Raw genomic sequence first — 25,491 nt, 5'->3', positions numbered from 1 at the left:
CACTGAGTTTCCAAGCATAAAAATGTTGCGACTCAACATGATTTCAAAGTTGGAATTATCAAACCAATATATCACTGTGATAATGTATTCACCTGTGTCTTTAAATTACTTTTACTCTATTACCAAAGCAAGAGTTTAAGAGCTCAGAAGAAAAGAGCACCTAAAATCCTTAGACTGAATCAGAAGCAACTTCGGTAGGCCTGGGAATTCCCACTTTGCAGGGAAAAACAAAAAACCCAATTAACAAAAGACTGCTGAATGGATAAACATCCTAACTGTGGAGATGATTCAGTTACAGGCCAAACTTTTTATAATAACTTGTTTGTATGTTTAATGGGGCACTGGCCACCAATGTCCCTCGAAAAACAATAATACATATGTGGGCCTCTCCTCAACACTGTTCTTGGGTTACAGAAGACAGATACCAAATCACACTCATTCCTGTATTCCCCACCATTATGGAACAAATAGTAGGTATTCCAATAAATGCTGAAACAATGAATGATGGGGACTGAATCTTTACTATTAATACATTTGTCATCTTCATATACTAGTATCAAGAAAGCATTTTAGATACCCAACAGCTTGGTACCATAAAAATTAAAATTGAACTTATTTAGATGTTTATCTTAATCTCATTTAATGTTATAGTGATATAGAAAATAAGCAAATAAAGATTCCTTTCCTTTTTAAAAGAAGACTTTGGGAATAACAACCACGTAAATACATACTTCCGGATTTAAAAAAAAAGTACGTATGGTAAATAGGTTTTATTATAGGAAGCTAATCCTTGGGATCAAATATTTGAGTTTTCAGTTTGCTAAACCAGAAGCGTTTACAGGTCAAACAATGTGCAAATCCTATCACACACATGAATCTTTTAAGAGGACAGTCAACCCAATATTTGATGTGTTTTATTTTATTATATGTTCCCTGTGCTCCCCTACTCCAGCCTACACCCTCTCAAAAAAAAAAAAAAAAAAAAGTGTGTAAGCCTGTGTTAAGTACCCAATAAAGGCAGGCAGTCTTTGAAGACGAAAGATAAAGCATATTTCATGTTTTCCACTACTTTTCCTCTCTCTTGAGGGAAAACAGTGAAAAGGGAAAGGTGAAAACACCCTCAGGCTCTGAACTGAATAATAAAATACGCATCATTGTGAAGCAAATGACCACATGACGTATACAGGGCAGCTGCATCTTTACACACGTCATTAAGAAGAAAGACAAGTAAAACAAATGATAAGCGCTCTGTTTCTTGACATGGCTTGGAGATCTGAAAGGTCGCCCCAGACCACCCTTGGGAATTATAATTAAACAATCGTGCTCTTGGCTCAAAAAGTTCACATCCCCACCGGACTGCAAGCGGCAGGGCATTCCTGAAACGCTGCAGTCCGTGTCTTTTCTCTACTAGAAGAAGTAGGGAAAAAGAGACCAGGCGCCACAGAAAGAGTTCAAGCCCCAAGGCTGACCATGTTAAAGTTCCAGAAAACCGTTTCCACTCCCAACTCGTTCCTGGCAGAGCAGTTTGGGTAGCGCGCGTCCTACCGTCCCGGATGGGATCCGGGGGAGGATACTTACTGGGCTGAGACAACTCTGCTCTCTCTCTTGCCGAGCACTTTGGCAGACTTTGTGTCGTCCACATCTTGCTGTAGTTCAGTCATCAGGGCAGCGTCCGGAGGGCACCTTCAGACCCGGGCGCGCAGACAGCCTCCTCCTCCCGCTCCCCCAGCTCCCACCGTCCGGGGCGCAGGCCCAGCCCGCCCGCCGCGCCCTCCCCTGCGCCCTGGGCGGCTCGGCGCATCCGGGCCGCCCGCGCCGCGGGCCGCCAACCTGGACACGTTCGAGCCGGCGCGATTGGTCCGAAAGCGAGCGGGGCAGAGCCGCGAGGGAGGGAAGAGGAGGGTCGAAGCGAAATGACAGCCTCTTTCCCCAACCCGGGAGGGGAGAGGAAGAGAAAAAGGAAACCTGTTGAACTAGTCTTTCTGGGAGAGGAAGCTAATTGGCCAAGCAGGTGAAATATTTGCCTATCCAGGCGCCGTATAGAAAGCCTCCTGGTAAACTGGGCTTTTTCCCCCCTCCTCTCTACTCGGACGGTAACTAGACTTGATAAATGGGCAACCAGCTGTAGATAAAGGAAACGATACGACTGAGTGAGGCTCTCTTGCACAGATGCACCGTGAGGTCTGGCCTGTGCCTCAGCCTAAATTATTCAAAGAGGATGTAGCCTCATTGAGGGCTGCCTGTCAGGGCTTAAACAATAGGTCAGTTCAGTGACAAAAGTAATCAAGTAGTTGCCTGGTTAATCCTTCCTAGGTAGGGGCGGAGCAAGGATGGAGACGCAGTCCTCAAACCTCACCAGCATCTTACTTCCTAGGCACCCAACCCATAAAACAAATGCCTCTTCTTCCTGCCTTGCTGGTTTTGTCTTAAGTTTTGTATTTGAAGCACCATTTATTAATTTAAGGAACTTTGTTAGCTACCATCTTCCAGGCATTATTCTAAACATCCACTTACTATAGTGAGGGAGGAGAAAAAAACTTTTCCTCTGACTGTCTAGGTTCTTCCAGCTGGTCTAAGAGTTAAACTGATGCAACATAGATTAACAGGAGAAAACCAAATTTAATTAACTGCGTACAGAGGGCCCAAGGACAAATTACGCAATTGACGCCTATATGCCACCTGAGACAAGAGAAGGGGTCAGGGGTTTGGGACTTCAAAGAGAAGGAAGGCAATTTACAGGAAGACGGAAAAGAGCAAATGTTTGGTTAAAACAAACAAAAAAAAGTCTGCTGGGCCATATAGAAACAATGGGACACAGAGAGGAATTTTAACAAATAGACTTTGCTATGTTCCTCCCTGCTTACACAGGGAGTTCATATTACACTGTAGTTATCTATAGTGATAGCTCCCTTCCTGGGACAGGTCCTCTGTCTAAATTTTTTAGGCTCTTATGGGAAAGGTCAGAGTCTTTTGAGCTTGATTGTTTTTAGCTTGAAGTAATCTGCATGTCAAAGAGACAATTTTGGGGTGGCAAATTTTGTTCCCCTACAATAGCAAATAATGTATGTGTTGGTAGATTTCTGATTTGCTACAAAATAGTTGAGAATGAGAACAACTAATATAAAATCTTATTGTTGGAAGCCTAATTTTAAAACAATTACAAGTATCAATAGCTGAGCCTGACATGGCTGGGGAAAAATTACTAACTCTATGTTCTGGGGGTACCTTCGTTTTTTTCTTTTAAAATTAATTTTTTATTTAAAAATAATTACAAGGAATATGCAACCATAGTATTTATGTTGTGAAGGAACAATATCGCCTTCCATATGAGTAAACAAAGGGTGTTGCAGCCATCAAGCCATCAGTCACTGCAGCCGCCCCAAGTGTGCACCTTGAGGGGATTCAGGATGAAGAAAAACAAGGTACTGGCCCTAAGGTAGTTCAGGTGCTTATCAAAGGAATGCTTTCAGTAAGCCCAGGCTCTTGCATCTTCCCATATATAGAAAAGTGCTGAATTAATTAACATGAGATGTCTGGTTTTGTTTAATTAATCTTTTGATGTTCCAACTACCTGGTTTTTTGTTTTCAATGACTCCTATATATCCTGGCTTCTCCCATACCTCTTCAGAACAGTCCCTCTGATCTATTTGAAAGGCTGTCTTCTGGGCTTAAGTCCTTAGTATGTCTGCCAAATAAAACATAATTCTCAACTTTTAGGTTGTGCATTTTTTTTTCAGTTGACTCTGTGTGTGTGTGTGTGTGTGTGTGTGTGTGTTTGTGTGTGTGTGTGTGTAAGAGAAAATACCTACCCTTCTAAATAACCTCAAACATTTTGGACATGCAAGTCCTTTCCAAAGTTTTCTTATTACATCTCTGCTTACTAGCTCGTTTATTTGGCTGAGAGAACAAAAGCATCTTTTGTAACCTGCTTGCTCCAAAATTGACTCACATGACTCTAGAAAATAAGTAAAAGAAAAAAGTTTACAGAAATTCCATTTGAGTTGGTCTGGTCAGGTTGCTCTCTGTCTCCACCCCCCCCCCCCGTTTTTTTCCTATCTGATCATCAATGACCCCCTAACTGCAGAAGCCTGGCTGGGCAGGGTGGACCTGGGGAGTTGGAAACTGTCTCTTTAGCTATCAGTTCTTGGGGATATTACTGATGCCTTCAGCCTCCAGATCCCTTCTCTAGTTCACTATTGTACTCAGGATGAAGGTGGACTTGGAATATAGAGGAGGTTGTCCCAAACTCTGGGCAGTGACTCTCTCTTTAAAACTCAGATGCCCTTCAAGCCACCCTCGCTGCAAAACTCAGATCAGAAATCACTTTTTTTGGTCCCCTAAGTAATTTTTTTTATTGTGGTAAAATATACATGATATAATATTTATCATTATAACCACTGGTAAGTATACAATTTAGTGACATTAAATACATCCACAATGTGTGTAACCATCACCACTTTCTATACCCAAAACTTTAAAAAACCCAAATAAACTGTAGCAACTCCACAATAACTCCTCCTTCCCCACATCCTCCCAGACCTTGGTAACCTCTATTCTACTTTCTGTCTCTATGAATTTGTCTATTCCAAGTACCTCATATAAGTGGAATCAGTCAATATTTTCCCTTTTGTGTCTGGCCTGTTTTACTAAGCATAACGTTTCCAAGTTCCATCCAAGTGGTAGCATGTATTAATACTTCATTCTTTTTTATGGCTGAATAATGTTCCATTGTATGTATATTCTACATTTGTTTTCCATTCATCTTTTGATGAACAACTGACTTGTTTCTACCTTTTGGCTATTGTGAATAATGCTGCTATGAACATTGATGTACAAGTATCTGTTTGAGTCCCTGCTTTCAACTGTTTGGGGTATATACCTACAAGTGGAATGCTGGGTCTTACAGTAGTTCTATATTTAACATTTTGAGAAACCATGGACAGCCTCCTTTGATGCATGAGTAAGAGCAAGTGCTTATAGCTTCCCCAGTATGGCTTACAACTCAATTAAGGAGCACTCAGTTGTCCTAAAATTTGTTCTTCTGTGTATAGGATGAGGACTTCCAGGAGTGTGGTCTTAAGTGAGAAAGGGAGAGAAAGGTGGGGGTGGGTGGGGTGGGGTGAGGGAGGATTGGAGAAGGGTCTAGTGGGGAAAAAAGACAATAGTCCTTTCCTAGAATGGGGGGGAATTAGAAAGGAACTAGTAAACTACATTATTTTATTTAGTGACATTTGCTTAAGTTTAAAAGATATTATCAAAAAGCTTCCTAACTTGTTTATTCTTGGGACTATTATACAATAAAATGGAATGTGGTACTTAAAAGGTAGAAGACAAATGACAGAGGAAGCTTCATTGTAGTGTGATAAAATAGAGGCATAAGATTATGTCTAAAATATATTTTGGAGAACTTTTTGCTTTAGTACCAATAAAAACCCTACCCTTTATTTTTCTTCCTCCAAGCCTATGGGAATATAATTTCTTGTTTCTAACATCAAAGAAAAGTACTAGCTGATACTTTTCCCAGTTATTGAAGCAGGTCGAGTAGAAAACACCTAACCTATCAAGAGGTGGGGGCTTCTATCAACAGCTTAGAATACTGTAGACAGGGAATGTTGCCTCCCATTCCAGTAAACAAACTATGTTCCCAGACATTCCATTCCTACAAAGATCAGGCCATTAGCCTGGCAGGTGCCCACTGGTGGTGTGCCCTATGGGGAATTCAGGATGGAGAAAACCAAGAAGCTTTCTGTGCTTTGGATACTGGCCCTGGATATTAGATAGTTAAGATGCATATATAAGGAATAATTTCAATGAACCCAGATTCTTTTATCTTCTCATACACAGAAAAGCACTAAAAATCATTACCTTGAGATGTCTGTTCTTTGTGATTAGCAGTTATCTTTTGATGTTCAACTACATGTTTTTTTTTTTTTCCAGCAGAAAACTCTTATATATCCTGGCTCCTACTTTTCCTCTTTAGAGAAGTTCTTCAGCGCTGTCTGAGAGACTGTCTCCTGGGCTGTTGTCCTCTGTAAGATCCCTGAATAAAACTTAACTTGCAAGTTTAGGTTGTGCATTTTTCTTCGATTGACAATATTGATCAAATGGTGGTCTCTTTTTTAGATTGATCTGGTACACTGAGCATCTGTCCATAGTCTCAGGGGCAGAGTTCAAATATGAGTTTGGAGATTTGAGTGGCTATTTGGTTGCAATGTATGGTCAAGTAGCTAACTAATTTATAACACAGGGAAAGGCATGTGTATATTACCCAATATGAGCACATGTAAAGTGTCATCATTGTCTCATGACATGTTTTAGAAGATGTTGATGCTCTTATAAAGATGTAACCTGGGAGTTCTGTAATAATCTAACTATGTGTAACGTTTAATATACAACATCATAAGTCCAAGAATTCCAGGAACACTTCTGTTTCCCAGGAACACTTCTGACCATTCCTGTTTTCAACTGAAGGTCACTATGCAAAGGAGAAAACGGGAAAAAACTGAGAGAGTCCAGAAGAGAGCTCTACAATGACACTGAAGAACTTAATTATAAGACTTTTTTACAAGTTGTAAGAATGAAAGTTGTGAAGCATGATGTAAAAGGGAACTTTATTGAGTGGTTTCTGTCAGAAATGAAGGAAAGTTTCCTAATATATTCAGCTGTTAAGCATTGGAATGGGAATCTGTAGTAGGCTATGGAATCTCTTACTCTAGAGGCCTTTGAAAATAATATCTTACAAAAGAATCAATGAAGTAAGCCAGAAAGAGGAAGAAAAATACCATATGATATCATTCATATGTGGAATCTAAGAAAAGAAAAAGGAAGACACAAATGAACTCATCTACAAAACAGAAACAGACTCAGAGACATAGTAAATAATCTTATGTTAACTGGGGGCAAGGGGGTGAGAAGGGATAAACTTGGAAGTTCAAGATTTGCAAATATTAATACTATATATAAAAATACATAAAAAACAAGTTTCCTCTGTATAGCACAGGGAACTATATTCAATATCTTATAATAACTTTTAATCAAAAAGAACATGAAAATGAATATATATATATGTATGTGATAGACAGAATGGTTTTAAACCAGTATTTCCCAAGCCACATTATACTGCAGATGGAGAAATTTGAAATACTCTTATTTCTCTCTCTAGGGAAGAGGCCAGAACTAAATTTTGCACCTGTGTCGAGAGGAATAGGTAAGACCATAGGGACTTACTGTTCTAGGGGCAGATGGTAGTTGGGAAAAACTAGTATAAATCTGGTTCTGTGAGAAAGCAGAAGCAATAAGAAAACACTTCCAGTTCAATATTCTGTTTTTAAATTAAATGACACCATACAAACAATAAATGAAAATCTACCCTGAAGTTTTAAAATATATGTCTATTTTCCGTGTGGTAAATGTTACAGATCACAACGTGTGAAATGGGGAAGCCTCTGAGACCATGCCGTACAGTGGTTTTCACATCAGGTTCTGGGGGAACTAGTGAGAGGAGGAGCTGGCACTTGAGCTCAGGTCTTCTGACTCCAGTTCCCACCTCTGACCACTATGTTGACATACAGCCTGTCCTGCTTCAGTTAGAACTCTTTTACTTGTATTTCTTCCATTTATTTCTGTTCTGTATTAGTTTCCACTTGAGGGAAGGGGAAAGGGATGTCTGCTACACACTGAACAGAATTAAAAAATCAAGTCCCTGCCATCATTTCTCAGAGAAGAGCCCGAGCTCCATAGAGTATAGTCACTTGGCCAAAATTCCAGTGGTCCCATGAAGATGAAGACCTAGTTCTCCTGACTTCCGATGGGTGCTCATAAAGGGGTGTAGGAGAGCGAACAGTGCAAACAAAGTCTGCTAATGGCAGAAACAAAGGCCTTATAGGAGACTGTATGCGAGCCAAAGCCCAAGTACCCTTAGATGTATATAAATGGTGGGGAAAGAAATGTTTGAATCTAGAGCTGTCTTTGGTGGCTTCATTTTGCAGTTTTCTATTGCTGTGTAACTAACCACTTCAAAGCTTGGTGACTTAATACAATAAAGTATTATTTTCTCTTATGGTAGGGTGGATTGCTGGAGCTCCGCTGGAAGGTTGTCATTTGGGGTTTCTTACGCAGATGCAGTCAGATGCTCCCCAGGGTTGGAGTCACTTGAAGGCTCCACTGAGCTGGATGTGCACTCTCATGTCTGATGCTTCAGCTGAGATTGCAGGAACAGCCTGGGGACTAGCTGAGCGCTTCAGTCTCTAAGTGGCCTTCCACATGGCTAGCCTGGGCTTCCTTACATGGTGGTCCCAGTACAGCTGGACACTTTCACTGGTGTCCACTGGTGGTTGTCTTCCTCCAGAGAATGTGTTCCATGATATCAAGATGGAACCTGCAAGGCTCCCTGTGAGATCGCTTAGGACGTCAGGCATCTTCACCTCTACTGCATTCTGTTGATCAAAGGTGAGACACCAGCTCAGGTTCAAAGCAAGAGAACCACCCAAGGTGTGAATACCAGGAGTGCAATTCACTGGGGACCATCTTTAGAGACCAGATACTATAGTGCAGATGATAGATTAGGTCCTCTGACTCTACTTTGCCACTGGGCGTGTGAGTAAACGGGCATTTCTAACAGCACTGTTCTAAACGTGAGAGACACAGATGTGAACACTGCTATGGCTCTTACAGTCTAGTGGGAGAGATCGAAGATAAAAAAAAGTAAACACATAAATAACACGGTTTCAACAGATAAGAGAAAGAAGATAAAATAGACAATCAGGGAGAGTGAGGGAGGCCTATTTTACACGGGATGATCAAAGAAGACTCTTTGAGAGGTGACATCTTAGCTGAGACTTGAAGGAGGCGAAGGAGGAAGCCATGTGAAGTCTGGGTGCAATGCCTGCCACCCAGAGGGAAGGATGTGGGTAAGGGCCTCCAGCCAGGACTGAGCTTGGCATATTCTAGGGACAGCAAGGAAGTCCCTGCTCTACACTGCACCTGGGGTATAAGGAGGGAAAGGAAGTTTGGCGGGAGAGGGTTACCTAGAGATAATATCTTCTCTGTTCGTTTGCTTATTATCTGTCCTCTCTTACAAGAATGAAGTCTTCTCAAAAATAAAGGACTAGTCTGTTACATTAGCCACTGTATCCACAGTGCCTGGTTCATGTTAGATGCTTAATAAATATGTGCTGAATGAATAATGAAGCTTTGAGTGATTGTTTCTAACCAGTGGTTCTCTCAACTGGAACTCTAGCTGACCTGAGATGTTAATGGTGAATAATATTGATATTTTTTTTTCTGATTTTCAGGGAAAAAAAGAGTGCATGGAAAATAAATATAACTTAAATCCCTCCTGACTGCATGCCCACCACCCGAGCTTAGGAAGGAAAACCTTTGACCCATGCTACTTATCACTTGTCTGCTAGTTGAGTGCAAGTGCTTCAAATAGGTCAGAGAGGTCCCATGACTCCCAGCTGGTCCAGCTCCGGAACAAGTCCAAGAATTACTGTTTATAACCCACAGGCAGCAATTTAAAATTGCAAATATTTTCTTAGAGAAATATTCATACAGCTACTTCCTTTCCTTGTTTTGGGAACTAATGATTATGCCGTCAATATGAGGACTGGCCTTTCTCTTTCCTTGCACCCTGGTTTGGCGTGTTCCGTTTTACTCCCTGTGAAATGTTTTGACACTGCAGCCTGGTAGTGCAATCAGCACACTACTTCAAAGTAGGCAGTATTTAATTATTGTGAATGTGGTTTCTGCAAGCTACATTTTTTTCTTCGTTTCACCTATATTGCACACTTTTAATTGCCTTTCATTCTCGTTTTACATACTTTCATATTTTTTTGACAATTCCTTTTAGCATTTTGTTATCTTTTCTTCCAATCTGTTCTCTTTATAGTATTATTCATTTAAAAAATTATCTAACAAATAAGCTGGCAAAGAAGGAACATGGGCGAGGGGAACGCAAAAAAAGACCTCAGGCAAATAAGGACGTTTTTCTATTTCTCTCAAGTAGCTATAGATTTCTATGCTTTTACTTTTCGGCTGAATCTTATAAATAGACCCTACATTTGAGGCAAGCTGTGCAATCTGTCTGTCCCTTCTTTTTTCCTTCCTTCCTTCCTTCCTTCCATCAATACTTTTTTGATGCCTTTTATGTGCCAGACTATATTCTGGGTGATGGAGATATAAAAATAAATAAGCACCTGCCGGCTGTGAGTGAGTGTGCAGTTAAGTGGGAGAGTTCAAGATGCAGATACTTACAATTCATACATACACAGAAACTTACTCAAAATCTATCATGTTCATGTATCGCAACCAGACACTTCGGACCAAGTAGCATCATGATGTCAAGTGGGGGGAGGGGCAGGAGATGCCCATAAAATGATGCTTCAAGTTCTTCTGTTTTGGGTCACACACAAGCCACCCCTCCCCCGCCCCCAGACATCTGCACAACTTGTTGAAAAGGCCTTAAGCTGGAAGTCAGGAGGACTGGGCTCTAGTCCAAGCACTGTGCTTTGTCACGGAATGTGACTCTATTAATGGAATACGGCACTGAAGTAAGAGAATGCTGGCCTCAAGGAAAGGACCCTGTACTCATGGTTACAGCACTATCGCGTTCTGCCTTACATAGACTAACTATAGGAATGAGGGGAAAAATAAAACAAGATTGAAAAAACTCTTACACAGAAATGTTGTGTTTACCAATTGCAAATGACAATTTTAAATAAATTTTATGAGAGGAGAATAATTCATCTATTCACTGGGGAAGCTAAGTGCGTCGACCTCCTTCCTATAGGACTTTGTGCTTCTTTGCAGTAGTTATATTGTTTAATTTTTTTATTAAAGTGTAGTTGATTTACAATGTTAGTTTCAGGTGTACAGCAAAGTGATTTAGTTATACATATACATACACATATATTTTTTCTTTTCAGATTCTTTTCCATTATGTTATTACAAGAAATTGAATGTAGTTCCCTGTGCTATACAGTAGATCCTTGTTGTTTACCTACTTTATATATAGTAATGTGTGTCTGTTAATCTCCAACTTGTAATTTATCCCTCCCCACCCTTTCCCCTTTGGTAACCATAGTTTGTTTTCTACGTCTGTGCACTAGTGTACTCATTTCTACTTGTAAAAGCATACAGGATGAAAACAGAATGTTTCCCTGTGTGTTAAGATCACAGACTAGTTAAAATCAGAATTTAATTTTTATTTCTAATAGTAGTCAGTCAACTAAATAAATAGTTCATCCTTCCTCCTTATTAAAAAATATGTAAGAACTTCCTTAATAAGACACATATTAGAGGGCAAATCAGACATTGGAATTGCTTGGTCCTATAGAATCTCAAGCCCCAGGATTTCAAGAAACTATTGTATAAATCTGTAGTAGACACTACAAAGAAAAAGGAGATGAGAGCTGGTGGGAATGGTCTTGGTTCCTAGCTTCTCAGTTGCACAACCACCCCACCCCCTGCCCCAGGTGGTCCTATAGTATTTGCTTTTCTGCCTTTGGAGTCCAAGTGATTGCCTGTGGTATCCTCTCAGTGAACAACTCCTCTTGTTTGATCTGGTTAAGTGAGTTGATCTGGCAATAAAAGAGCCTTAAAAGGGGTGGAGCAGGAAGTGTAAAGTAAGGGAGTGGATAAGAGTCAGACTGATCTAAGAACCCTAATATATATAGTACTACCTTGGATGAATGACTTAACCTCCTCCAAGCTTCAATTTCCTCACCTGTGGAGGGAAAAAAAATGGGAATAGGAGTAGTATCTATCTTACAGGATTAATGGGGAATTTAAAGAGCAAATACACATAAAGGAATAATACACTATGCCAGGTTCATAGTAAGCAGTCAATTCATATACACTATCATCATTAAATTATTACTGACCAGGATAATATTTTAACAAATTGTGGGTATTCCCCTCCTAGTTCATCAGCTCTCAGTATAAAAAGACAGTTTGTGGAGTATTATGCTACATGCTAGATGGAATTACAAAAGCTATAGATGTAACTTCTGTTCCTCTGAGTTCTCAGCCCTCTTCAGGTTGATTCCCTTAGGTCAGATGCTAAGGCTGAATTCTTGTATCAGTGGTATTGGTATATTTCACTTGCTAGAACTCAGTTATAATCTCTCATGTGTCTTTTTTTTTCTCCCCTCTCTCAGATATCTTTGCCACTGTAAAAGCTTTAGTTTAACTAGTAAAGGAGTTACTGGAATTAAGAGTTAATCAATATGAACCTTATGGATTGGAGGCTTATGATAGCTAGGGTGACTGTATGTCTTGGTTTGTTTAGGACAGTCCTGATTTAGTCCTGCTGTTCTGGAGTAATTGTAATAATGTCCCTTTCACTCTCAGAAAGTGTCCCTGTTTGGGTAATTTATTGACAGCTAATCTACAGTACTGGCCAAAGCAAAACATCATATTAGTTGTTGAGGCTAGGCATCTCATGAGCCAGACTCTTGGATCTGACTGCCTTGCTGCTCAGTAGGGAAACTTCTGTCACCTACTGAATTCCCAACTTTTATTAAATGACCTGAAACATAGCAGAACACTGGGGTGAAAATCAATGTATACAAGAATGTCAAATGACCACAATTACTTGAAAAACAACTCAACGCTCACGCTCCACAGATGTCAAATCAGAGGCGTGCATGGAGTTGATACCCTCACGATCCAACCAAGAGTTTGGGTCTAAGTGACTCATTGTTATTACTTATTTGGCTTTGCTAACTATAAGGCAGAAGTTTTGCTTAGACCTAATTGAGTCACACTTATGTTGATACTGAGGTTGTAAACAATCTGATTTAATTCTCCAGAAGCTTTCTGAACTCCTTTTGCTATAGAAGAAAGAAATAGGTCACCTGACTCTTCTACAGCAAGAATTTGAAGGATGCTGCTTCTCTTAAGCCCCAGACTATGGTTTTCAATTTCTCACTTAGTGAGCTAATTCCTTAGAGTCTTGGGTATTTAATGGTTACTAAACTGTCCATGTAAACTTCATAAAGAAAAACTCCAGCACACACCAAAAAACATGAGAAAAATCAGGTTTAGGATTCCTTTACTTTTTCATTTATTATTTTTGTACCTGCTCTATTTAAAAGTGTGAATAGTGGTTACCTTGTGGGTAAGGACTAAGAAGGGGGCAGAGGCCTTTCAAGGGTGCTAGAAATGTTCTGTATATTGATCTGGTGGTTCTGTGGGTGTATGCATATGTAAAAATCCACAGACTGTACCCTTAAGGTTTGTGCATTTTAATGTATGTAAGTTAAACTTCAACTAGAAGAAGTAAAAGAAAAGCCTTAAATCTCTTTACCCTGAGCTGGTTAAAAAACCAAAAATGTACTCTGGTTAATAAAGTAACAGAAAGAAGAAACAAAACACCTACTTACATAAAGTTTTTTTATCCCTTTGTTTCTCCTGGATAGCAATATGATCTTTGTCTCTTTGCTTACTCTTTGTTTTTTTTTTTTTTATGGATATTGAGTCTTATTATCTCTGTCTTTAACCTTTGATTAAAAAAAACTTCGAATTATGACAAAAGAGCTTTTGGGCAGGACTTTTTTCTTTTCCACTTCCACTCACATGTTTATTTTAGCATGTGACATTACAAAGTTTTAAACTTTTTTAACTATATACTTTTTGCATAACCCATGCAATCTCTACCAAAAGCTTTCCGAGCCATGTAAGTCATGGTTTATGAAGAGTGTGTACCTTCACCTCTTGATTTCCAGTTTATCATGGGACTGTTTAATAAGTTAGTTGGGTTGTATAATCAAAAGGATCGAGAGAAGCAAATAGCTTTTACTATAAAATAGATGCATTGTAAATTAGAACCTAACTGGCATTTTAGAAAATACTTGATACCCTCAAATATCCTATCTTTTATTTTGCTATCTACTTCCAAAGGGTGCTCTACTAATGTGTAGCCAGTCAAACAATGATTTAAGATTCAGGTGAGTTCAAGAACTGAGATTATATACAGTTAAAGAAAAAGTAAAGGGAGTGGGAAAGACTAAAATTAAATGAGGGCCTCCTGTGTGCCAGGCACTGTGCCTAGCATAGATTATTAATCTTTATGACAACCCTATGAGGATTTTCTTATTGCATCAGTAAAGAAACTAAGGTATAGAAAAAGTAAACAACCCTCCAAAGATCACACAGCTAATATTTCAGCTGTGTTGATTTCCAAAGCTTGCTCCTTACGTGCTACTTCTGGTGATGTCATAAGAGGTGAATTCTGAAGTGGGCAACACACAGCTCAATAGCCATTTTCTCCCAGAAGCTCCCTCTACTCCTCACCTCCTTACCTCATCTTGTCCCCCTAACCTACCATAGTTAGAATTAAAATCTTTTGCATGCTATTTTCTGCAGTAGGCAAGGGCAAGTGGCTCCTGGAGCTTGGGTTTAAATCTCTGATCTATCATGTATGAGCTGTGTGACCTTGAGTAATTTACTCAACCTCTCTGAGCTTTGGTTTCCTCATTGTGCACAAGAAGAGAATAACAGCACCTATCTCACAGAGTTGTTGTGATAATTAAATGAATTAAAACATGCATAACCCTTTAGAATGGGGTATGGCATGTAATATTAGCAATTCATTTTTGTTGTTACGCTGCATAGCACTTCTCTCTTGATTTATGGTTACATGTGTACAGGCTCATTTTTCTATTGAGATGGAGATGGTGTCTCGCACATCTTAGTTATTCTCCCATCAGTGCCAAGATCAGGGTTTGACAACTTTTAAAATCTATTTTTACATAGGGTTTAACAATTCTAGACACAGGATAAAGGCTTATTGGATTGATTTCACTTACCTAGTTAATGACTTTCCAAATTTTCCACATTTTCCAAATTTCCCCAGTTAAGGACTCCAAGTGCAGAATCCAAGTCTCCCCAACATGATTCTGCTACTCTTGAAGTTCCTAGTGACTGATTTCCAGGCCTTCATTTATCCCCTGGATTCCTCATTGCTTTTAGAAATCTACAAGTACAGGGGTGGTTGCATGGGCCCATGATTCAATTTAGGAATTAGTTATTTCTTTGTTGTTCCTTTCCGGGGTGAACATGCATGAACTGGACTTTCAATTCTTGGTATTATGTGGGTGATGCAAACTGAACTAATGTAACAAGCAAGTAATCCTAATCTGTGCTTTCTACCTGCAGCTTCCCATTTCCACTGGCGCTGTTTCTTCTATTCCCGCTTCGAGCTGCCAGGAGGGAAAGAAAGGCCTTTAACGCTTTTTGCTTCCCTCCACATTCTGCTCTCTATCAAACACTGCCATCTCAGAAAAGTCCCAGGCTTCCTTCCCTGAGTTGTGTTGAGATCGTGGAATCCTGCGATTTCCTGATTTCAGGGAAGGTAGCTATTGTTTTTTGATTTCCACTCCGAAAATCTAACCTGGGCATCTCAGCAGCAGGGGACTGTTGTTTTCAAAAGTATGATATGTGGAATGTTGTGACAAGCTTTCCAAAAATGTGGACTACAGCAATCAGACTTCAGCATTCCATTCTCTTTTTGGCAAAGTTGTGGATTTTTTTTTAAGTGACAAATTCAGCTCTATTGTTTTGAGATTCAAACGTTGTTCAATGTCTATGTTTTGGAAAAATGATGCTGTTATTCCACAGTGAACTTTGTAAATTGTTCCTTTCCAGATACCTTCTTCCTTCTTAGCAGAACCTGGGGGATGAATATCGGCATTTAGAAAGCCTCTCTGACCTTTGGGAAAGTTTGGGGACTTTTAAGGTATTCAATATGAATCTTTTGGTGTGTCAAATTTGATACCAGGAAATATAAAGCTGCTTTTATATAAGATAAAACTCATCATATGAATGTTTTGATGTATAAAATTACAACAAGAAAAATGTACTTTTATTGAATACTTAATTTTACACGAGGTGAGTTTATTTTAGCCTGTATTACATGTTTTCCCCCTGCTGTCTCTGCCCCTAGTGTCTGAACTGTGTGAGGGCTGGTTCTTTGTCTCTTGTCGAGCCCTCTAGTCCTAGCACCTATGAGAAGTGCTCATTTACCAACCCCATAGTAAATATTTCTTGAAAAACAAATAATGACATAAGAAAAACACTCCATATTATAGGCAACATTCAACATAAAAATGCATTGTGTTCTAAGTGGTATTTTGAATTTCGTTATTTGGGTCGTAGAATATATTTTCTCATGTTAAACAGTAACGTGAAAAGAACTTAGATCCCTACACTCACTTCTAAAGGTGAGTTCAGCCCATATTAGGAATTCTATTGTTTTAGCTACACTAGGAGCAAGCTTTTTGGGGGTTGGCTCAGGAATCAAATCATCATTTTAAAACTTGTTTATATGGTGAAAGAACTTCTTATCCTACAATGAACTCCTCACTGAATTTAAGAATAGGTTTTCCTCTATGTGGTCTCCTTCCTAGATGAATATTAGTCAAAGGTATCCAGAGAGATGAAGAACTGGCCATTAACGGGTAAATACTGTCTTCTCCAGGGCTTTAGGGGAGACCAGCCTAACTACTGGCTCTGTAGAGGCACTCTCTTTCCATTAAATTCCCCACTAAATTATGAGGACTTCTAATTTCTATATGTGACCTCCTTTTAGCCACACCTTCTGTATAATTACCTCACACCCTCTGAGGGAAATAGTGAAAAAAAAAAAAAAGCTCTGGAACTAATTTTGATGCCAGCACAGACAGATCCACAGGCCTTTATCCAAAACCCACAGGGACAGATGTGTTTTGGAATTCAGAGAGATTTTTGGATTTTAGGAAGGTAATATGACACATATGTTGCATGTTACATAATTTCCCCAGCTTGTAATTCAACATAGCATTTCTTCAGCTAAATATGTGAATATTCCCACTAAGTAAGATAAATAGATATTGCTTATAGCCTCATATCATTTCAATTCAGATTCTGCAAGCCAAGTCACAAATATTTGGTTTTTAGAGCTTTTCCTATCTTGGAAGTGCTGGTAGGGGATTTGGACCTGTAATACCGGAGGGGTTATGTCTCAAAGAAGAAATGATGAAGGTTGTCCCAGTCTCAGAATCCTGGACTTGGTTCTGAAGCAGCAGGGACCCTACCCAGTGACAGAGGAGAATTACTTCCTTTGAGGAGGCTGGCACAGCACCTGGGATGAAGGCTGAGAACAGCTTTCAAGGTGGTATTTATTTACTAGTGCCTCCTGGCTCAGCCAACCTTTGAGCTTGTTAGCCATAGTTTGTCACTAGTGGGCAATTGCTTATGAAGCTAGGCTTTGTGAATTGGCTGAAAGAACTGTCACACTTAGAAGACTTTCTACCTGGGGTGGGGAGACAGGATAGCCCAGTGGCCCTAGTGGGGATGTTAGCAGAAGCCTCACAGATACAGGTAAAGGGTGGGATGGTACTGAACGAGCTGGAGGGGAGGACCAATAATGGGACAGGGTGGGCCTGAAATCTGATTCAGCTGGGACCCCCCCTAACTTTTGATTTTCCCGATGGCTGTTTCAACAGTTACAAAATGGTGACCCTCAGCTAACTATGACCAACCAGTGTGTTTTGTTAGAATTTTAAACCCTAACAGTAAGCTGGGAATGTTACAGTTTGCTCTTTGCCTGGTGGTTCTTACTATGTTACTTCTATGATTTACACATTTGTGCCAGCTGTTGTGATTAGAGTGACCTCGGCGAATGACGTGGGGTCATAAGGGTCCCCTCAGTATTTGTCTGAGCTTAGCCAGCTGCAGAGCTGTCTGGACTATACTGAGTAAATATGGTCTGCTCAAGATGTGGTTAGAAACTGTATAGTAATGTATAGTTACACAATGTAACTGTATAGTAAATGTAAAATGTAATGCTCTATTTGCCAGTAAACTTTCCTGTTTAAGTTTAAAGTCTCAATCCAGAAGTTTCCATAAAACACTCCCTCTTCCTCTGGAAACTGAGTAGCAGGCTCTCTCCTGCTGCTTTTTTCTTTCAGTCCCTGAAATTGTGCTTTTCCTTCTCTTTTACACTTCTAGCATTCTAGCATTGATTAACACATAGTTGGCTAATAGATTTTTTGGGATTAGTCTTAGCAATAAAAAAAAGCTTAAACAAACAAACAAAAAAGAAATGAAATGAGTTTTTGTTAACACCGGTGTATTTTCCATGAAGGCATGTTTGTGAGTCCTGTGCTGCCTGGAGCCGTGCTGGGAGGTTCAGGGAGCCAAATCTCCTGGAATTTCCCCGGGGAGCCAGGCAAACTCTAGGGGCCTTTTAGCAACAACAGGTCATTTTTCCAAATCCTCATGTGATCCAAGTCTAAGATCACAGCTGTTAAATACAGATCAAAGTAATCATATCTTGAAATGTGATTAGGTAAGTAACTAGAAAACGAACTTCAATAATTAAAATTAATAGGCAAAAAGAGATTGCACTTAACCAGCTTTGTTCATTAAGGAATTTAACTCTGAGACTAGATGTTAACTGTTTAAAAAAATCCTTCTCTTCAATATATTCCAGCCTTGTTTTTCTTTCCTAATTACAAAACACTGTTATTCAATTTTTCCAAAGGAAAAATAGCTTCCAACTATGAAACATACGTAACTCTATTAGAATAACTCTAACTGAGAGCAAAAGGATGATTCTAAATAGCTCACTTTAGGAAAATGGATTTGAGGCTCCTTCATTAATGTACTTGAAAGACTCACAGTTATAACTTTAATGCCTTAATCCCAATAGCATCCCAAATATTCTTAATGTTAGCCTTAAGCCGTTTTATAGTAAAGGGTTACTAATTTAGCTGGCTCATTCTTGGTAAGAATAAAAACACATTGCCGGCTCTTGAAATGTAGAAAAAAATCCCATGGGTTTTATTTCATAGAATCCATTTTTTGCTCTTAGGAGAAACTTCACAGGTCCTACCTAGATATATGTTTGAGTCCTCTCTGTACATCTGACCAAATCACCCCACCAGACTCTAGTTGGATGAGAGCAGGAACCATGGTGGTTTTATTTGTCTGTGCATAGCCTATGCCCAGCCGTCGGAGTGAGCATTTGATAAAAGAAATGTAGAATGTTGACTGACTCTATCAAAACTTGAACACCTCTGGCTATGAGGGACTGTTGAAAGCAGCCCAGTTCATCCTTGGGCAATTCTGGTTGTTCAGCGTTCTTTTTAATTTATTTTAATTAATTAATTACTTTCATTATTTTTTATTTATTTTTTGGACTGTCATCTCTTCCCACTCATTTGTTCCATTTTAGCCCTTCAGGCTGCAGAGACTTGCTCTCCTACGTGACAAACCTTTAAATACTTGAATTGACCCTCATGCCCCACTCTTTCTACCTGGCCTCTGAGCTTTGCTTCTGCAAACTAATATCCCTAGTTCTTTCACAAGGGGCAAAGATCTGAGTGTCCTGGCATGTTCTCACTTCTCCCCTCAGAGCATGCTCCAGATTATCACCTTTACGTAGGCAGGATAGTCAGAGAAGGCCTGACCTGGATGGGGTGGTTACCTTCTGCATTCTGGAGGCTGTTGATGCTCTTTGATATCAAATTAACTTTTTAATCTTTTTGGAGGAATCAATTTTTTTCAGCTTTTCATAGAGAACCTCTAATTCAGTTTTAACAAACCCTACGTAAAAGGAAGGCAAATTAAATGGGAGATGATTATTATCTTGGAGACAGGTTTAGCCTGCTAATTGTTCATCTGTTGTGTCACGTTTCCAAGATGACTTATTTGAATTCAAGATACTGTGCCTCTTTGTGAAGATTAAACCTGGAGAGTTAGACAGAGCATCTTTCCCTAGGTGATCTCTGCCAGGAACGTTTCCCCCATGGCAGTCAAGCCAGTTATCAGGACTGCCAAGTATGATTCTGGGAAATGAAGGTTTCCCCATGAGGCTGCCTGATAGTCAAGGCAGAATTTTGCTGATAAAAAAGAATTTACTATATGTTTTCTCATAGGGCTAAAGGTACAATTTAGCAAAAAGAAATTTTTTTATTGAATTTTATGAACTTTTGTATGTACTGGAGATAATTTAAAAATCAAACTAATAATGTGGAAGATGTAGCTACATGTATATGCAAACATGTAGTCATTTTTATTAGAAATAATTTATTAGTGAGATAATATGTTTACATTTGGGTAGAGAAATAAAACTGTAAAAGGAAACCCTTTCTTGGTAGTTATCTGAATCCTTTGAAATTACAATTAGTTTATAATTGTTTGGGGAGGTGGGGATGATGGAAATCAGGGGAAGAAAGAGGAGGAAGTAGATGGGTTAAAGCAGGGAAGGGAAAGGGAAGAAGGGGGGCTAACAGGGAAAGGGGACAGAGAAAGGCAGAATGTCTAAGAAATTCCAAGCGGCCAGAGTCCTTAACTATTGCCTTGTGTGCACTATGATATATTTAGTAACTCAAGGGTCAAAGTGAAACAATTCTTATGTAATAGAAATTTATTGTTCAAGGAAAAAAGACACCTCTTTCAGTTTCTTTTTCAGATGTATTTTAGCTGATTTACGATAGTTACTGGTTCCAAAAAGAGCTGGGACAGCAAACAGATCCTTCCACCCTTCCATGAGATAGAAGGTAATTCCCCCTCAGCATTTGCAGGAAAGAAAGAGACTAAATTAGAGTCCTCCTAATTTTTTTTTCAAGGTTACCTCTTTGGCCATCACATCTGGGCTATTAAGAACAGCTGGGTTCATAAATATTTCAAGAGTGTGTCATTAACTCCGTTCTCGGTGATTATCATTTCAGCATCTGTTTATTTGTGAGGAATCTTTCTTGAATCCCAGGGCCAAAAGGTAAGAGTCAAGGAAACTTTGTACTCCATCTATCCTTCCTTCTACTGCTCCTCTAGAAAGCATGCTGGTTCCAGGAAAGCACCAAAGGTTTACTTTCACTTGAAGGGCTGGGAATTGGCAGGCCCATGGCAGGGGTTACAGATAAGACTTAAGCAAAAACTCCTGGGACCACATCAAGGTGATTCGGCCTGACTAGCCCTAGGCTGTTCCTTGAATCAGTCCTATTTCAGGGTTGTGGGTGTCAGGAGACTTCTTACTTGAGAACAAAATCTTACAGTATCCCATTGGCCCGGAAACCCTGCTGAGTCTATTCAAGAGTCTTTTAGTCCTCTTCCTTTTTCCCTCAAGGATCTGTTTTCATCTGATGGTGGTTGTGAGATCTTCATTTTCTACCCCGGTGCAGAAAAGAGTTAACACAGCAGGCCTGAGACTGCTTTTCTTAGAAAGACCTGTTTGCAAGGTTGACTCTTAGTTGGCATTTGGGAACTTGGATTTTGGGGGGTGTTCCCACTGTGCCCCTGGTAAAAGTGGCTCCTTGGGACTAGACTATGTAAGTAATATGATTTATGCCGATCATCTGCTTTTTTCCTGGAGGGTTAAATTGGGACTTCGTACTAGGCAGAAGGTGCCTAACTGACCAGCCGCCAATAAAAACCTGAGGTCCTGAGTCTTTAATGGGATTCTCTGGGCAGAAAGATCATACACATGTTGCTGTGCAGGAGTGCAATCTCTGTGACCCTCCGTGGGAGGTGGGGAGCATGAGAAAGCCTGAACCTGGGTCCTCAGACTCCACCTGCATCTTTTCCCCTTGTGGCATAGCTTACTATGTCACTGTAACAAATCTGAGCCATGTGCAACTAGATGTTGAGTTCTGTAAGTCCTTCAAGTGTATCTCTGAGTGTAGGGTGGTCCTGAGGACCTCTGATACCATCTCCTTTCTCCAGCACTCCTACATCCCTATCCTCACCCTACACAATTCCAGTGACAGGGTAAAAGGGAAGCATTTCTGGAAAGTTAAATGGCAAATAAAGAAAATATTGATCAGGAAGATCTGGTTAAATAAAAACACATCAATCCTTCTGAAAGTCAGGAAGCCAATGTATCGGTCGTGGAAAACTTACATACTTTGTACTAACAGAATAAGAACTTTCAAAAAAAGAAAGGATTTCTTAGGATCTCTCATTAGCTTTTTAAAAGTTAACAGCTTAATTGAGATAATTCATATACCATGAAGTTCACTGTTTTAAAATATATATATAATTCAGTGGTTTTAGTATCACTAAATAGTTGTGTACCTGTCACCACTAATTCCAGAACAGTTTCATCACCACAAAATGAAACACTGTGACCATCAGTAGTCAGTCCCCATCGTCCCTTCTCCCTAGCCCTTAGGAACGATGAATCTACTTTCTACCTGTATAGCTCTGCCTCTTCTGGAGATTTTATATACATGGAATCACATGGTTTTTGGTGACTAGCTTCTTTCATCCATGTCGTGGCATGCAACAGTACTTCATTCTTTCTTACGGCCAAATAATATTCCGCTCTATGGAGATACCATATTTTATTCATCAGTTGATGAACATTTGGGTTATTTCCACTTTTTAGCTATTATGAATATCCATGTACAAGTTTTTGCATGAACATGTGTTTTCAGTATACTTAGGAGTGAAGTTGCTGGGTCATATGGTAACTTTATTTACGTTTAACTTTTTGAGGAACTGCCAAACTGTTTTACAAACTGGCTGTAGCATTTTACCCTCCCATCAACAATGTATGAGCCTTCCAATTCCTCTAAAATGCTCATCAACACTTGGTATTTTCTTTTCTGAGTCTAGTCATTCTACTAAGTGTGAAGTAGTATCTCATTGTGGTTTTAATTTGTATTTTTCTAGTGACTAATAATGTTGAGCACCATACTACATCTTATTGGCCATTTATATATCTTCTTTGGAGAAAAATCTATTCAAATCCATTGCCCATTTTAAAATGTGTGCTCTCAGTGGTTTCATCCCAGTGTGTGCTTGTTATTTAAGGACCGTTTACATAACTACATGGAAACTAACAGACAAAATTCCTTCCCTGTCACTTAGGTAGAAGAGCTTAAGAAAGGTCACTTGATATTTCCATTAAATATTCACTATACTTTACAACATTACCTCAGATCTTTCATTTGAATAACCCAATCATTTTAGTATTCGCAGGAACACAGCAGTTCAGCACCACAGTAAAACATACTCTGTTTTATTATGATAAACCCAGATATTGATAAAAGTTCAAAGTCAAATCATCTTCTCAGCCTCCCCCTGCAAGGCAGGTAGACCAATAAATGAGGCACTTTCCAGCAGAAATATACTTATTAATACTTAATAGAAAGATAATTTTTTTAACCTTCTGTTTAAACAACTCAACCTAAAATTTTGCTGCTTTATTCATCTTCAAAAGCTCAACTCTTGGTCAGTAATTGGCATAATTATATTTAGTAATGTGGACAATTTAGCAAATCTTGAAAACCCTTAAAAAAAACAAGCCTGTAATGATCCTATACTGTGAAATATTTAAGTTATGCTACATGGTTTTCTATTTTAGTTATTGTTATCTTAACTTGCAATCCAAAAAACCATTTTTCAAAAATACCGTAAGAATAAAATAATACCTAGAAGAATTCTTTCCTTTTTTCTCCCCCAGAAGGAGCTTGTAATTTTAAACTTTTTATATATCACCTCATTTGACTTTTTTTCTCCTTTTAACTTCTCAATTGTCCGGAAAAATCCTGTTCACAATAGCTCTTTCCGTTTTGTGCGATGAGGAAAGACAGAGGGTAAGTGATTCGCTCCGGGTCACAGAGGCCGGCCATGGCCAGACCTGGGCTCTTTCCACTGTTTTTTCAGTACATGAATTTGGAGAAATAACATGTTGAGTCAGACATGAAGAAACCTCTTCTCTTAGTGTCTTTATTATTATTTTACTGGAGAATCAGCTAAGGTTGGACAAATTTACAAGAAAGCCAAAGCCCAAAGGCTCAAATTCCTGACTATAGAACATTGTTTAACCTTGTAGCCAGCAACACCGTTGGAAAAATGTTTCGGTCTGATGTGAGACAGAAACTGACCATTTTAGTTTGTCTTTTTTTCTAGAGATAATTACATTTCTTTCCCCAGGAGAGCTGTAATTTTGAGAAAACTACTTAGCCCAATACTGGTGGGGGTTTTTTTCCCCCTAACTTATTTTCATATTTCTTTGAGATCACCATAATATGAACTTCAGCCATATCGGAGAAATGAAATAACTTGACAGCTGTTTGGCTCTTCAGGTCCTCATGTTTCTCCATGTTTCAAATATATAAAAGAAAATTTCTCCAGCTTTATATACTTTTACCTCCCTGTGTTTAGCTCTCACTAAGTCATTTATAAAAGAATGCATGGGGATAATAAAATAAATAGGAAAAAAAAAAACCCTTAAGGTTTGATACAGGATTCTGTGGATTATGACTTCCAACTGTGTTTCTATAGTAACACTTCACCTTCCTGGTAACCATAATACATCAATTCTGGAGGGCCTTACTTGTGCCAGCCACCCTCTATTACCCCTACCTAATCCTCAAAACAGTCCTAAGAGGTGGGTGTTATTTGTCCCATCTTACAGATGAGAAAACTGAGATTTAAGAAGATTAGATAACTGGACTAAGGTGACACAGTTAAGTGGTACCTGTGATTCAAATACAGGTCTGAGTAACTCCAAGGCTACTGCCCTTTCATCATATGCCACCTTTCAGACTAGGAATATTTGAGATTTGCAGATACTAACTACTATATATAAAATAGATAAACAACAAATTCATACTGTATAGCACGGGGAACTATACTCAATATCTTGTAATAGCTCATGGTGACAAAGAATATCAAAATGAATATATGTATATTCATGTATGACTAAAGCACTGTGCTGTACACCAGAAACTGACACAACATTGTAAACTGACTATCCACCAATAAAATACATACACACACACACACACACACACACATATATACACACACAGAGTAAATCGAAAAAAAAAGAAATATGTGTTGGCTTTGGTGTCACCCACAGCTACTGTGTGGTCAGCCTCCAAGATGGCCCCAGGTGATCCCCTCTCTTGCTTTTTTCCCCCTTGCACAGTCCTTTTACACACTGAAACCCAGGGTTGACCTGTGTCACCAACAGAATATTGCAAAACTGCAAAATACTTGTTGATTAAGTACCGTTTGGGGGAAATGTAATTCCAAGCAGAGAGGAAACAGGCACAGAGGCGTGAAGATATGAATATGAGGCATGTGTGAGGGAGTATCTATTAAATTAAAAACCAATGTTTTATGAAGTTATTTCTCTTATACCTAATTTAATTCAATTTTATAGTAATTAAATTTATTTTTACACTTAAATTAATTCACTGTGAAATTAAGTTAAAAATAAGCTTATATTTAAATTTATGGAAACAGAAGTTTCAGCCTATATTAATCCTTGTAGCCTTTTAGTTGTGTAATTTTCCCCTCTCTTTTCCCAGTGGCAAGGATAAAACACTTGGGACCACAGTGAGGTAAAGACCACAGCTGAGATCTAGTAACGAATCCCTGTGGAAGAGGGAGAAGGTCTAGACTCTGAATCAGAAAGTCTGAGAGGTCATGACTATGACATTAGCTACTCTCCCTGCACTGAGCAGGTGACTGACTTGTGTGCCCTGCCTG

The 25,491-nt window shown here is 39.2% G+C and overlaps 1 protein-coding gene across 9 annotated transcripts in view; it reads right to left on the bottom strand.

Moving 5' to 3' along the window:
* GRAMD2B (GRAM domain containing 2B) overlaps positions 1 to 25,491 on the bottom strand; it is an 89,403-nt gene that overhangs the window by 52,817 nt on the left and 11,095 nt on the right. The window contains exon 1 of one of the 9 annotated variants that reach the window (XM_074360590.1): positions 1,579 to 1,854. The exons of 4 other annotated variants lie outside the window; for them this stretch is intronic. Coding sequence is in view for 4 of the 5 variants with exons in the window: in XM_010971552.3 (XP_010969854.1) it covers positions 1,579 to 1,661 (83 nt within the window). In the remaining variant the exon portion in view is untranslated. Of the gene's footprint in view, positions 1 to 1,578; positions 1,855 to 25,491 lie in introns of those variants that run through there. 4 more of the 9 variants (XM_074360588.1, XM_074360587.1, XM_010971552.3 and 1 more) reach the window with 4 other exon arrangements.

This window comes from Camelus bactrianus, chromosome 3 (genome assembly GCF_048773025.1).
Source record: "Camelus bactrianus isolate YW-2024 breed Bactrian camel chromosome 3, ASM4877302v1, whole genome shotgun sequence".
Classification (NCBI taxonomy): domain Eukaryota; kingdom Metazoa; phylum Chordata; class Mammalia; order Artiodactyla; family Camelidae; genus Camelus; species Camelus bactrianus.
This window is presented reverse-complemented; position numbering and strand designations above follow the sequence as displayed.